The sequence below is a fragment of the Rhipicephalus sanguineus genome, chromosome 2 (assembly GCF_013339695.2).
Source record: "Rhipicephalus sanguineus isolate Rsan-2018 chromosome 2, BIME_Rsan_1.4, whole genome shotgun sequence".
Lineage (NCBI taxonomy): Eukaryota > Metazoa > Arthropoda > Arachnida > Ixodida > Ixodidae > Rhipicephalus > Rhipicephalus sanguineus.
In genome coordinates this window covers 102,993,899-103,009,831 of record NC_051177.1, presented here as the reverse complement: position 1 = coordinate 103,009,831, position 15,933 = coordinate 102,993,899, and the positions used below count along the sequence as shown (strand labels likewise).

General features: G+C 46.1%; 1 protein-coding gene across 2 annotated transcripts in view; it reads right to left on the bottom strand.

Moving 5' to 3' along the window:
• LOC119383497 (protein croquemort) overlaps positions 1–6,329 on the bottom strand; it is a 91,408-nt gene extending 85,079 nt beyond the window's left edge. The window contains exon 1 of one of the 2 annotated variants that reach the window (XM_037651665.2): positions 5,573–6,329. In XM_037651665.2, the coding sequence (XP_037507593.1) occupies positions 5,573–5,749 (177 nt within the window). In that variant the 5' untranslated portion in view covers positions 5,750–6,329. The remainder of the gene's footprint in view (positions 1–5,572) is intronic. The other variant, XM_037651664.2, reaches the window with a different exon arrangement.
• Between the last annotated feature and the right edge of the window lie 9,604 nt (positions 6,330–15,933).

Sequence of the window (15,933 nt, the reverse complement as noted above, 5' to 3'; positions counted from 1 at the left end):
CACTTGTTTCGTTGTGCATGTTTCCCAGCGTCAAAACAACGTAAGCAATATTTGCAGTGCTGACAGCCGAAGGCGTGTCCTCGACACATACGCTTAATTCCTGTTGCACCAGCGAGGAAGCAGCCCACGTTTCGAAATCGCTCGTGACTCGATTAAGCAAGCGCGAATTGCAGAAACTCGCGAGGAGACGTATGTGCGAGAATTTCATCGCGAGTTCCTGCACGATTGTTGCCGGACAGCTCTGCGTGAAAATCATGCAGCGGTGTAACCTTGACACCGACTATCGTTGGTAATGGTTTTCGTTGCGTCCTGTGAGCATACCGCTGTATACGACAGCCAAACAAGGGGTAATTTGTTTCTTAAGAGAACCCGACCGGAAATGTTGCGATCGAGATTTCGAAACCGAAATGATTGACAACCATGAACGTCGAATTCAGTGCTCTACGTTCTACAGGCACATTTCGGGCCGTTCTTACGAAGCGCCCCAGTGCAAGTCACAAAAAGCGCGCAGGATACCCGTGTACTTGAATACGCTCGTGATATGTAAGTAGGGTGATTCCACGTAAGATCGAACAAACGATGGCTGGTCGACCTCTCAAATTTATTTCAAAATTTTATATATTATTGCCTGATGAGTGGAAAGAAGAGATCCGCAATTTGTTTTGCCGCCAAAATTTTTTTCGAACCACAGGAAATCAATAATGACGAAGAGGTGGAGTGGAGCGCTCATCCGCTCTGCTGTTTTGGCCAACTTTCGTTATGAATTGCACAAAATATATTAAAATTAGGTAGCTGAAATTTATTTACCTTAATATATGCATGTTTTTGCTTCTGCGCAGGTATTTTTAGTTTTTATGTGTAGTGTAGATGTTTTTATAAAAAACCTCAAAAATGGCCCAATCGGCAAAATTTTCTTTACTTTGAAGGTCTTTATCTCAAAAAAGGCCTTGTAGCAGAGCGACAAAAATTCTGCATTACGTTCTTCGCATGCGTATCTACCAAACTGCCAAATCTTGTATTTATATAACTTTTCAGTAAAGAGATATGATCGGGCTAAGTTCAAGAAAACACCGAACAATGGAAACTTCTGACGACAATTAAAAAAAAAAACCATTTTTTAAATTTCTTAAACTTTGTCCACTTATTCTCCTCCACATCAGCTTTCACAATCATTAAAAACATGTTGCATAATGTCGTTGCACTAATAGTTACGGCCCCTCCAATGAGACCCTTAGGCAGGGATGGGCAATTCCGACTTCTTGCCCAGCAAGTGTATAAAATGCAGGCAGGATTGAATTTTTTTTTATTAAAAGGCCAGCAGGTACCTAAAAAGGTGTCGCCGGCACTGAAGACGTTAATTTTGAAAATATTTGGTCACTGCAGCGGCCACGAGCGCGGGCTACCGAGCAGGAGCGCGCGCACCCGAGATGCTCGTTGTAAGAGACGGCGCAGTGAGAGCTCGTTTTCGCGTCCTGAGACCGATTGAGTTCGAAACAGCAACACCTCTCGGGTGACATGAACGCACGTGCACCGGTAGTCGCAGTGATCTGTTAATTGCGTCGATTTCTTTTTCAGGGGGCATAAGAATGTCATCGTTAAACTGTGCGTTCCGTGAAGATCTTCATTGCAGTGGTAGCAAAAGCACGCGTAGCACAAGTAGTCCGTCTCACTGACAGTCACTGATCTTTCGGGCGTTAAACGTTCCTTCAAAGCATTTATGTCTAGGTCGGTAACTCTGCGAAATTTTGGCTTCTTTGCAATAATTAAAGGAGTACTGACACGATTTTGAGACATCGCAAAAGAGACATTTTTTGCTTCGTTGGTATGCAGTGTCCACGCTGTCCACACACTGGAGTCAGAGAACACGTATAAAATATTTTAATTTAACTTTGAAGTTTTCGTCGCTGAGCATTTGCAAGCCAGCCACACTGCAAGGACATTATCCCGACAAGTCAAGACACTTCCTCCGAGTTCACGAGTTCTGCGTCCTGCATGCAGCCTAAATCGTAGAAATCACTGTCAGGGTCACTGGACGACGATTCACTCATCGTTGTCTATTGCACCACGAGCAGATGACGGATTTCCCGCGAGTACGTCGCGAATTTCTGTATCTCCGTGACGTCACACTGCTATGAAACGACACTGAGAAGCCACCCCCTCGATATCGAAACCGAAAGTGCCTTTTAAGGTGGCGCTAATTAAAATATATAGGATGCATTCCCAGGCACCACAATAGTCGTTTTACGTTTCTCGACACCAGTATTTTTATTTAGAGCAACAATCCGAAATTTTTTAAAATTTGTGTCAGTACTCCTTTAAGCTTCTTGTGCTTCGAAAGGTAGTCTCCACAATACACTCATTCCGAGCTATACTTTCTCGCCATGAGACGCACAGGAGGAGTAGAGTAAGAGCAAAGCACAAGAACCATCCGCGCCGAATGAAGTGTGAACAGCGCACCGAACGCGCGGCCAGTTCACGCCGTCTGCTGCCGACATCTAATATAGACAAGCGCATCCGGTTACCTATAGTTTTGCTTTTCTTTTCTTTGACAATCCATATTTTGCTTTGCCACTGGAGCGCCACGTTCATGCTTTCCACTGATCGCAACTGGCGCAGCGCAGTTTCTGTGGCAGCAGCGTGCGTGAAGCGAGAGTTTTCATCTTGCTTACACCTCCACCGTGTTATCAGCGCCTAGCTGAGATGCGAACAGAGGGCGGATAGAATAGCGAAGCTCTAGTGCACGTGCGTTCAAGTCACCCGAGAGGTGTTGCTGTTTCGAACTCAATCGGTCTGAGGACGCGAGAACGAGCTCTCACTGCGCCGTCTCTTACAACGAGCATCTCGGGTGCGCGCGCGCCTACTCGGTAGCTCCGCGCTCGTGGCCGCTGCAGTGACCAAATAATTTCAAAATTAACGTCTTCAGTGCCGGCGACACCTTTTTAGGCACCTGCTAACATTTTAATAAAAAGAAATTCAATCCTGCCTGCATTTGATACACTTGCTGTGCAAGAAGTCGGAATTGCCCATCCTTGCCTAACGGTCTCATTGGAGGGGCCGTAACTATTAGTGCAACAACATTATGCAACATGTTTTTAATGATTTTGAAAGCTGATGTGGAGGAGAATAAGTGGACAAAGTTTAAGAAATTTAAAAAATGGGGTTTTTTTTTAATTGTCGTCAGAAGTTTTCATTGTTCGGTGTTTTCTTGAACTTAGCCCGATTATATCTCTTTACTGAAAAGGTATATAAGTACAAGATTTGGCAGTTTGGTAGATACGCATGCGAAGAACGTAATGCGGAATTTTTGTACCTCTGCTACAAGGATTTTTTGAGATAAAGACCTTCAAAGTAAAGAAAATTTTGCCGATTGGGCCATTTTTGAGGTTTTTTATAAAAACATCTACACTACACATAAAAACTAAAAATACCTGAGCGGAAGCAAAAATATGCATATATTTAGGTAAATAAATTTCAGCTACCTAATTTTAATATATTTTGTGCAATTCATAACGAAAGTTCGGCAAAACAGCAGAGCGGATGAGCGCTCCACTCCACCTCTTCGTCATTATTGATTTCCTGTGGTTCGAAAAAATTTTTGGCGGCAAAACAAATTGCGGATCTCTTCTTTCCACTCATCAGGCAATAATATATAAAATTTTGAAATAAATTTGAGAGGTCGACCAGCCATCGTTTCTTCGATCTTACGTGGAATCACCCAGTACATGTATTTGTATACCTATGTGCAGAAAAAGCGAGCACGCCAAGAGCAGTAAAGGGCCCCCCTGTCAATGAAGCACTAGCCCGGTTTGTTACCCTACACTGGGGGGAAAGGGATTAAAAGAAAGAAAGAGGGAGAAAGGTGTTATCGGGTGTAACATGTGTCATGTATGCCAGGAGTGTCCAACATGCAACATACTTAACGAATACAGTACTTGTGTGCACGGCCTACGCCGTGGACACCGCAGTTGTTACCTAGTGTAGTGGCCTCCTAGCCTAGTCACAGTGTGTTCTAGCAGTTCTGTGACCACGCTGGCCTGTCGTACGTTCACGTTATTGTGAGGAAATACAGAAATTTCATTCATTCAGGGAAGAGTACCTTTGTCACGCTGCTACTGAACGAGGTGTTTCTGTGCGTTTCTTTTTGCATTGCACTTCGACAAATTCACAAGCAGATAAAATTGCTCGTATAAGTTCCTTAACTAGTAGAACGTGACATCACGATTCCTTTCTTTCTTTCTTTCACATGTTGAAACAACGAAGAAACGTCATGACAGGAGTCATACGCTCGAGCGGAAGCTCAAAAATGACGCCTGTGTGCGTAGAGAGTGACCTAAGTCCATTCAGCGACGCACAGGGGCTCGAATTGTGTATAGAACGAGCTATACGAAAGAAATGAAAACAGGGCTTGCGAAGGCCGCGCGCGGTTACAGCCCACAAACACCCGTAGTGCGAGCGACGTTTCGCAGCCGCAACCTCGGTGTCGCAACAGCGATCGAAGGGAAAAGCCCCCCCGGGGACCTGATAGTGCGAAAAGAAGAGAGAAAGATGAGGCGAAAATGCTGCTGGGCGCCCGAGAGCCCTAGAACTGGAGGGTTGGGGGGAGGGGCGAACGCACGCCACGCATGTGCGCGCGCGAGCGCGCTGCTTAAGGCACACAACGCACTACTGATCGAGCAAAAACAACACGAAGCACGCGAGTCGACTCCGGGTGTTGCGAGCGTACCGCGGCCGGACGAAATGCGTTCCCGGAAGAAAGGAAGGACGACGCCACCGCTAGCGCGCGCGAGACTTTCTTTTTTTTTTTTTTCCCTCCAAGGGGGGGGGGGGGGGGGGGGGGGCTAGAGGCATCTCCTCGCCTTTGGGCGACGATCATTCGCCAAGAGTCAAAAACCTCCCCGCCCGCCGGATCGGCAAGAACCGGCAGGAGCGACGCGCCCCGAATAAATTTTTAGCCGCGCGCGACACCATCCCAAGTGATCCCAAGTAGCTTGATAAGTGCGGCAAGTTGGGCAGGTTGGTAAAGTTGCATTACTTCGACTGGGTAGCGCAAAAACACGGAACAAAAGATAGAGACGTAGACAGCACAAGCGCTATGCTGTCTACGTCTCTATCTTTTGTTCCGTGTTTTTGCGCTACCCAGTCGAAGTAACCCAAGTAGCTTATTTCTTCTTGTTAAGTGTCAAAAATTTAGCCTTAAGTAAACTCTGACTTGTATCCCGGTTTTTTTTTCTGCTGTTTCTTGTGGATTTGCCCGTGTACTGACGCTGTAGGTCGAGGTCTCTCGTGGTGGCTGCGCCTAGGGTTCGGCTGAGTGTCACTTCGTTAACCCAACAAAGCCTCAGCGCCAGAGTAGATCCTAGGCAGCAGGCATCTCTCTATAAATGACCTTTTCCAGCCGTCAACGGGGAGATGACAGCAGTGAAATTTCGCTGCGCCCTGGCACACAGAAAAATGAACGTCCCGTCTTCATTTTCCACGCACCACTTTTATTATTATTTTTTTTTGCATCGATCGTCGGTTGTATATGATGGAGAGAAAGTTAAATAAGTTTGACAAGAGGGTGCGAACTCACCGTCTCAACCTGCGTCTTGAATATGGTGGGGAAGAAGACGTACGTGGCCAGGCCGGACAGCGCGAGGAAGAGTCCGGCCAGGACACCGACGGCCGCCTTGACCAGTGCCATGTCCGGTCGCGATGCGCGCTGGCCGCAGCAACGCGTCGTCATCTTCTCGATCTCGGGTCCCGGCATCGCCAAGCAGCGGCGACTGAACCTGCGTATTTCTATCTAGTCTACGCACGCACACGCGGGAGCGAACAACAACACTGGCGCTACTCCGCGCCCACCACGGGAGAGCTACGAAGACGGCTCTTCTTCGCAGGTAACAGCAAGAGGGTGGACGGACGGTGCGCCAGCGATCCGTCAGCTGCCCTGGATCAAGGAAAACGCGCACAACCTCAAGCCACCAGCTGCTCTGTGACCGCGCGCGCTCACGTTGTTCTCGAGCGCACGGCAACGGGACGCTTCGCGTTGTGTGCCTCGCGGGCGCTCCCGCTCGCGGTGCCTCTCAGATGGCGGGGGAGAGGAGGACGCGGCGTGGCGGGGACCACGTGGTGGGCGAGAGCGTTGCGGTAGTGAGCGAGAGATGGGGTGGTCACGTGGCGGTCCTTGTTGTTACCCGAGCTAGCAGCAGAGCCGACGTTCGGCAGCCGTCGTCGACTGCTGCTGCCCAGCTGAACTTCGGCCCTGGGGGCTGCGTTTGCTCGAAGGCGAGGCGGCCCTCGTAGAAAGGAAAAACGCCGGAGGGGGCTGCCGACGCCTTCTGTCCTCTTCGAAAGCCCCCCTCGGTATCTCCCTCCTTGACCAGGCTGCAGGGTTGCATCCATATTTATAAGTTTATTTGCTTTAATAAGTCGTAAGGCAGCCCTTCGCAGAACAACACACAAAACACCGAGGTGAGCGCGGAAGTTGGGTGCTTTTTTGTCTGGCGTCGGCATGGGGAAGACCTTGTTGCTTCCTCACCGCCCGCCTGCTTGTTGTTTATTTGCCTTGTGCGGAACGACGCTCGTGAAAGGGAGCGACGGTGCGCCTCGGATGAAAAGAAAATGACGGTGTTCGAGGAGATTAAAAGGCTTTGGCGGGAAAGAGTCGGCGTTCAAATACAAGCTGTCATAGGAAGCCAAAGTTTCGGTACAATTAACTTGGAACTTCACGTTTTGCTAGGCTGAGCGCATAATCGATAAATGTCCGATGAGCGGACAATTTGAGACAGTAGATCATTTAGCTTTTCGCTTAATTTACTAAAATGATCACGACGAATGCTCTCACAACACAGACTGCTATTGTTCCTGATTTTTCGAAGCCTGGAGCAGCTGCTTCGAATTTTCCTTCGTCTCAGTAATTTATTGCAAATAGGAAGAGAAAAAATAGGTAAAATCGAAAGGCTATAGGAACGCGAATGCCTATCTCACTTTTCGGTCCACACCATGGGCGTCCGCAGGGGGTGCAAGGGGGGGCGGCTGCCCCCCCCCCCCCTGGAATTTCGGATAATATCTTTCTATGCAGTAGCAATAAGCTGCACACGCGTTCGTTAGCACACAGAAGGTCCGTATATCCGCATGAAACGGCCTTCAGGATTGCCAGCACACTTTGCACGTTATTACATATTATTGACTAACCTTGCCGGTCAAGTCACGGTAGTGAACCCCCCCCTCTCCCCCCTCCCCCCATGGATGCACCCCCCTGGAAAAATTTCTGCGGACGCCCTTCGGTCCACACATGAACAGTTATCTGGTCGTGAAAAAAAAGTACGAATGATGGGAGTAATAAGGAGAGGCGCGGAAATGTTCCAGTAAATCCATTTGTGTATTTCTTGTTGTCACGCATTCTAATGTATACCATGACAAGCCTCGAGTACAACACCCCCCCCCCCCCGCTCCCCCTCTTTCTTCCACAGCTTACAGAACGCCTCCAATCGGAAGACACAGAAGACCTCAATCGCATCTAACCAATTACTATTTCACTTTTTTGTCTTTTTTTTTTGCGACAACATTCATGTTTTTCCTCTAAGTACATGCTTCACCACGCTGCACAGTCGCGAGCAATGCGAGAGGGAACGCGGAATGCATGTTTCCTCAACGATTACTTGTGATGTACCAACATGAATTTGACGTAATGAATTGCAACAGATTCCTTTCCGCTCGAGCATTTAGTGTTATGAACACTTTTGCGCTCGCCAACTGCGTGTAGCTGCTTTGTGAGCTTTACAAGGCAATTTCAGTGTTCCCTCTCACGTCGCTCACAAATGCACATCACTTCACTTTGTTTTCATTTTGTTCTATAGCAATATACAGGAACCGGCTGCAGGGCTCAAAGCAGCAAGCAGCCAGAGAGGTGAGCCCAGTACTGATTTACGAGATTTTGATTTAAATTTGCGTGCGGAGAATTACAGAAAAAGCAGGAATATGGACTTCTAAAACAAAGATTTATTTGCATACACGCTCCCTGGCTTCGCACAGCTGCTGCTGCTGCTGCGTCGATTGGCATCTCGTCGAATACATTTGTGGATTACGCGTGTTATTTACGCGCCGGGTGCAAGTACCAGTTAACGCTTTTATATTACATAACACATTTATGTTAACTGACAAAGTGTCACTATGAGCGCGCCTACATGTATTCCGAGAAATAATAATCAAACGGCAATTTCAAAATAAAAGCTGAAGTGGTAATACCCGCTTGTGGCTGTCTCTGAAAAATATCGGCCTTTAATTTGAGCAGCTCTCTGTATCCAACGGATTACCAGATTTGCCTGATTCCCCTGGCTGAGTGCCCATCCCTGGCCGATCCCATGGTGTTAGCCAATACTGTAATAATTAATCCTAATAGTCGGGGTTTCACGTCCCAAAATTAACCCCGATATGATTATAAGGGACGCCGTAGTGGAGGGCTTCGGAAGTTTTGACCATCCGGTGTTCTTTAACGTGCACCTAAATTATGTACACGGGCCTATATAGCGTTTCGCCTCCACCGAAATGCGGCCGCTGCGATCAGGATTCGATCCCGCGACCTTCGGGCGATCACTCGAGCACCATAATCCCTAGACCACCGCGGCGGGTAGCCAATCCTGTGGCATCGGTATGTATTATAGTGACGCGAGACGGTATAGCATCATTTAATGTAGATATAGGTATGTGTCGTGTACTTCGGAACTTAGAGGGCGTATTCCTTTCAACCCCATTCTTCTACCAAACGGCATCACGCGCAACATTAATCTACGTGGCTTCACTGCGTGGACCTCTGATCATGTGCATCTGTTCAAAATGGGGTTGGCATTTCCGCGTTAATAAACGTATTCAATTGTTCTGCACGTATAAACTACGCCTTTGACGTCAGTTTTAGTCGATTATTTACCACATGAAAGAGAAAAAAATGAACCTTTTTTTTTTGTATATTAACAAATATAGCAACATTACCTTTTTGGTGGGGCCTTGACAGTATAAACATACCCGGTGCGTTATTTCTGTAACATAACGTTGTCCAGTAGAATGGGATAAACTTTCTCTGCAGATAACTTGTGCATCATTTCGAACATTGAAGTAACGTTATCATGTGCAAACTGAGTATTCTATCAATAAGCTGCACATTTTGATAAAGTTTAATCATTTCATTTGAAGCCTTCGAAAAATTACACACCTCTCGTATTGGTAGAATTGGCTACAGTGGCGATTTGACCGCAGCCAAGCGAATACTTTACTATTAGCTTAAAATTAAATTCCGTTTTTCATCTCTAATAAAGAAGCGAAAGAGGGCTGCGTTAACACAATTTGAGATTATATAGGACCGTATCGCAAGATTTTCGAATAATTTCTATGTTCAAGAAATAAAATGGGCTAATTTTGCTAAGGTAAATTCTTGTCCCACATTTATTTCTAATTTCGAGAGTCCACACATCACCATTTTTTTCTATTGGGCCCAAGTACAAACACATTTGATCGTAACGTTAGAGTACTCTCAGAAACAGGGTCAAAGAGGAAAAAAAATTATTGAATAGCCCAGCTGTCTTTTCTACGCAGAAACGGTCAGTTTTTGTTAATACAGTAGAAAAAAAAACATAGGTAAGTGGGTTCCTTTAGGGCTGGGTGCACCGCAACCCCAAAAACTATTCAGGCAATAATGAAAAACTGCGCCAATGCACGGCACCGTTTGCGTTGCACACTTTTGCACTATGTCATTTGAAGACGCGAGGTGCGCATTGCAACAACAGCAAAAAGAATATGTCAAAGAAAAAGATACAAGAGTCAGCGAAAGAATGGCTGTCCTCGCGATTGCCTGACACAGCCAACCAGCGATTTACATTGTGTTTCAAGAGAGCATAGATAAAAACCTGCTTCCGCATTTTAACGCGTTCTGCGGCCTCTGAAACTAAATTTTATGTTGTTCGCGAGGCACTCCCCTATTAATTCGTTTGCGACATTGTTTCGCTGATTAACTATATGCTAAACGTGTCCGATATCTGTGCGTCCCCCGTCCCGTATCAAAACATGTAAGTGAGTGGGCAGTTACAGGTGTGCGAACGCTCGAAAATTCCAACGCAACAAGTGAATTTGCTATTCGATTCGATAACAATATTCGTTGCGCTTCGAATACAACAACGCGAGGGAGACAGCCAGGTGGAAGCGGCGACTGTTTCCGAATGTTCTAGGGGAGCGAAATTTCTAAGGGGGACCGCCAATGTAACTGAGCGAGGGTATGCATGGCAGCTAACGTTATGCGCTCGTCTAACCAGTGCAAGCAAAGGACAGTTTATAATTTAAACAACCTCACCGCGTTTGCATACCGTCAAAAAGGCGTGCGTTTCTGTAGTATTACAATTTACTCCGTCAAATGTTGTTTCCTTCATTACCGTTGTTGTGTACTTGATACGACCACACTTCGGTAATCGTATCACCGTCCCGGAATGGAGTTGGACCCAGGTTCGAATCTCGGACCAGGACAATTTTTTCACCAGATTTCCGTATGGATTTGCTTGTTGCTTCTCTTTTTCTTTTTTTATTGCTTTTCTCCTTTCGGCTTCCTATTTATGCGGCGCTCCCAAGTTGACCTTTCAGACTCTGTGACGTCAGTGCAGCGAGCAACATCACGTGTGTCAAACGGTGTAAATCCCTCGCAGCCTTTAAGTTTCACCTTGCTTAGAAACCACGAAACATTCTGGATTTGAATCTATATATTCTAAGAAATCCGTAGTGGTTGGTGGCTCGGTGTCTCTGACGTTCTGCTTTTATGTGCATGATGTAGCGGGTTCGGGACCCGACTCTGCCTCGCTTGAGCTATTAAGAAGCTATGGACTCTTCCTTCCTGCAGTGAATCGGACCTTCATCCATGTGCATAGCAGCGCTTCTATTACTACAGGATAGAACGATGGTCATGCATCCATATCCAGGGAACAATGAAATGCGACAACGTGAAATGACGTCACCTCGATATAAGATCACGTTGTCATATCAGAGACGACTGATCGCCGAAAAGCCCACAATTCAAGACAGCACCATTTATTGGAAAACAGCGCACACAAATACGCATGAAACCGGTGCACCTTCCCAGGCCGCATTTCTGTACGCTCGCCGGCGTCAGGTATTTCGCGTGTGACGCCGAAATCTATGAGCACTAGAGTTTCTACAATAATACCTAGAGTGGAATCTGGCGCTATAGTGTCTACGCGGACTCCTTGAGCGGCGCTTCAACCATCATGGGAATGATGGGAAGTACAGGCTTCGGATTTGCTTCGGATGGATTAGGTTCTTGTAATTCGCGACACTTGTTTGCCGAATGTAAAACAAAGCGATATGAAGTTATTTCCAATTAAAACTTGCTTCATTCTTTTGCACGTAAAACTTAGTGAAAAAAGTTTGCGTGACCGTGAGATAGAACTGAAACGTGTACAAATTGCTCTGCAATTGTGTTCCAGATTTGGCATCACAATATAATGAATTATTTTCTTTACAACACTTAAAACAAACGCGCTTGTTTTTCCCTCGAAAGTACGCATTATCCGTTTATGGAAATAACAGTACTGTATTCAGTGAGAAGCACTTAACGTATCATCTGCTGCGATTCCAGGTGCGTCTGTCGAAGTGGTCTGCCTCCAACGCATCTCTCGTTTTGTTGTCAAGTCGAGTCAGAGGAGCGTGACGGTGCGTCTACTTAGCTTCGCCGTCGTTTTGCAGCCAATTTGAACGAGTTTTGGCAAGACGCGCTTATAAAAAAACGTGAACTCTATGCAATTTCCTGCACTGGCATGGGACGCTACATCTACGCGCAGCGGTGAGTACACAACGCTTCACCAAAACTGTCATATACAACCTGTAAAGCTGCAACGACACAGCAATTCAAGAGATCTAGCCGTCTTCAGCCTCTTTGAACAACAAAGGCGCTGCTTGAGTACTTTGAAACGCACCCCACTACCCACGACTCGCGAAGAACGAAACTGAAACTGTAGAGAAAGATTCGTAGACAGTTCACTAGCTAACGCTATCCAATCCGAAGCCTGTACTTCCCATCATTCCCATGGTGGTTGAACGATCGCAGCGCCAGTTTCCTCTCTAGGTTATTGTATGAAACTCTATGTCTGTGAGTTATAGAAGCTTCGCTTAAAAACAAAGAACGCTCGCGTTGGGGACCTCGGGAAGGGCCGGTCTCGAACTTTTTTAAAAATCGACAACAAAGTTCAGGAGTCCCCCCCCCCTCCCCCTTCCTTCCCACTCTCGATAAAACGAATGTCAAATACTACATTTGTTCTTTGTCTTTTTCGCAGCTCCGCAAGCAGTCACGTGGCACGGAAGACTCTCGGCGCGTGCAGCACAGTTCCGGATAGCGCTCAGAGTGCGAGCGGAGTCAATAATGAATAAAAAAAGACCGCGCGCGCCGTCATCCCGGCTGTTCCGGTCGCAGCTGCGCTTCTCGAAACCACGTGTTTGGTTGTGCGTGTCGTTAACCGCAAAGCACCGGCCCAGCGATCGTCATTTTGTTTGGAGTTCAAGAACCCCTCGTTATATCTGCGATCTCTTCCTCTCCGCCTTCGGAGTGACGCAAACGTTTGCCCATTGCTGCCGGCTCGACTGCCTGCCTCTCTGCGACCGTGCCGCGGGTAGTCGGAAAAGCCTTGTGTCATACGAAGAGAGAGATGCGAGTGGGGGAGAGAACTCTGCAGCGGCGCGAGTATGACTCGATTTCAACGAGAAACCAGAGGTCCGGTTTCCCCGCGAAACCAGAGAAAGCGGGGGATCAGTTAAACAAGAGGAAAGCAAAGGGTGAAAGTGCCGTATATTGTGTCTACTGCGCGGAATCTACCCAAGGAAGCGTAGAAATTTCATTCTGTCGGAGCCAGTGTAACAAAAAAGATCCGAGGACCCCCCCGGCTTCAGCTTTGCTTTAATTCCCGGGACTCGGTGATTCCCGACAGCAGTCTTCAGCCACCCTGCGACTCTCGCCGTTGAAAGAGTTTTCCAACACATAAACGACGCATCTGCAGAACAATTGAACTTCAGTGAATTGTTACAACGTTGCAGACCCACTCGGAACCATAAAACCCAGTGTCTAACACCAATTTTCACGAAGTCTTCTTTATTTTTTCTTTTCTTTTTCCGCGAGCGACAACGAAGTGTAATGAGCTAAAGCAAAGATTTCCTCGCGGTCTACCCGAGAGGCAGCATGAAGCGTTCTTCCCGCTTACCGTTGCTCATTATCACGGGTCGAATTCACAAAATCTTGTTACGCGAACGCTGTTCGTAAGCAAAAAATGTCAGCCAGTCCTGACGCTGGGCATATCATTGCCAGAAACGGCCAGCCAATGGGAAATAGCACTTAGGAAACGGAAGATCTGTGATTGCGACTCCACGTCAGCAATGCGAAAACGAGTGTTCGCGTTTGTCGAGTGGGATCTACTGGTCTGCGACTTCGCGCATGCGACACCGTGCTCGTTAATCAATTTGGAAATTTACATGGCGGATAATATTACGAACCCTCGCCTACTTTCTTATACAATGTTTTATTGCGATAGCAATTATATGGACACTCAAGGCGCATTTTTATCGTCGCTGTTGCCATCGCCGTCATGTTCCGTATAAAGTCCAAATCGATGACATTGCCCCGCAATTCGCATGTGTTATGCACGAGCGAAAGCTTGCGAAAGATGCAGACTCGAGCAGATATGAAACGCGCCGGCCGGCTACATCGGGCGAAGGACCACGAAGGGGGGGGGGGGCATTTGGGGGGGGGGGAGGGGCTGCGTTGCTCGGGCAACAACTGCGATTTTGACCAAAAGGGCGCTGTCGCGCGCGCTGTCAAGACTAATTTTAGTACACGGCTCATACCCTTGTACATTCTGTGCACTCACCGCTTACTTCGCGATGAAGTATCGAAGCATTAGAAATCATTCAGAATAGGGCAAGCCGTTTCATTGCTCAGAACTATAGTGCCCTGTCTAGTATCACGCAAATCAAAAGCAAACTATCATTACCGTCGTTAAGTACCCGCCGTAATATCGCATTGCTGTCATTGTTCCATAAGGTCATTCACTCTGACGAATTACCACTACCCTGTTTGAATCATCAAGTCTATACATCGCGAATATTGCACAAGATTCTCAGTTACGCCCGCCTATATGGTGCGGCGCAATCATTTAATTCTCCACTACCTCGCGCTATCCGTCTCTGGAACAGCTTACCAGACAACATTGTTTCACTTAGAGACCATGACGCTTTTTGTCTTCAGTTGAACAAACATTTTTCCCCACGCTGCGCTTATTATTCTTAATTTTGTATAACTTTTTCCTTGATAAGCTATTGCAAGGGTGCTTTTCAAACTGATGGCGTCTGTCTTTTCATTTTTTTTTATTACATAATGTATAATGACGCAATTGTATGGTGGCTGTGTTATATTTTGTATTGTGGCTGTAATTCGTATTGTGTTACTTCTACGCAATACTTACTATGTCGCGCACAATTATTTTTTTCTTCTTCCTCGTTCGCACGTATAGTTATCTGTTAATCTCTTTTCTACATCTTATTCTACTCTTATTCTACTGCCCTGTAATTTGTACTCTGTGGAAATCTTCATACACAATGTATTGAATTGTACTGTATGCCCCCCTCACACTATGCCTCTTACGGGGCCTGTGAGGTATTATAAAATAAATAAATAAATAAATAAATAAATAAATAAATAAATAAATAAATAAATAAATAAACACGAAAACCGCTCCGCTTTCTGGAGTAGCCGTATTCCCTTATGCCATCGTTTTGTAAAGTTACGCCAGATCGTATCCTAATGGAATTAGCTGCTAGCCTTTCTTCGGATGACATTCCAGTTGGTTGCTATCGCATTCATTGATTCGCCCTTGCGGCGAAACTGACTTTATTTATCGCTCTCAATGCTTCGCATTTGGTGTGAAATTGCGACTTTTGTGTCAGGGTAGCTTAATTATTTTTTTAAAGTCGGGAACTTGTTTGCACATCTGTTAGAAAGCATCGCCTATTCGTGTAATGTAGTCCTTTACGTTAATCAACATCACTGATGACAAGGGCAGATATGAACAAATGAGTTCTGCCCTTAATGTTCGAGAAATATAGATATGATAGCAAATAACAATTACAAGACTATGTATGTATGTATGTACGTACGTATGTATGTATGTATGTACGTATGTACGTATGCATGCATGTATGTATGTATGTATGTATGTATGTATGTATGTATGTATGTATGTATGTATGTATGTATGTATGTATTGATTGATTGATTGATTGATTGATTGATTGATTGATTGATTGATTGATTGATACCTTTAAGCAGCGAGAACAAAACGTTTGGCACATAAAGTTAATAATTGTTGGGGTTTTGACGTCCCAAAACCACGATAAGATTATGAGGGACGCCGTAGTGGAGGGTTCCGGAAATTTCGACCACCCGAGGTTCTTTTAACGTGACCTAAATGTAAGTACGCGGGCCTCAAGCATTTTCGCCTCCATCAAAAATACGGCCGCCGCGGCAGGTATTCGATCCCGCGACATTCGGGTCAGCATTCGCGCACCATAATCACTGGACCACCGTGGCGCGTGGCACATAAAACAAAGAATACAATATTCAAAATGAAACTTCAGCACACGGAAAGGGACAAGGAAGAAAAAGTGCTGTCAAAAGAGCACTCCGTCCTACCTCATCTTTTCTCCTGTCCCTTTCCGTGTGCTGAAGTTTCGTTATGGATCTGTACCAACACTCCGAACTGCATACCCTAACAATATTCAAAGCTCGAATGCGCAGTCAATACTCAACAATGAAACAAGGACAGCTCAAGGCGTCAAAATATCGAGCATGCTCTAAAGACATTCCGATAAAAACATGCACTTCAAACGCGCAGTTGCTCACAATATTCACTGACA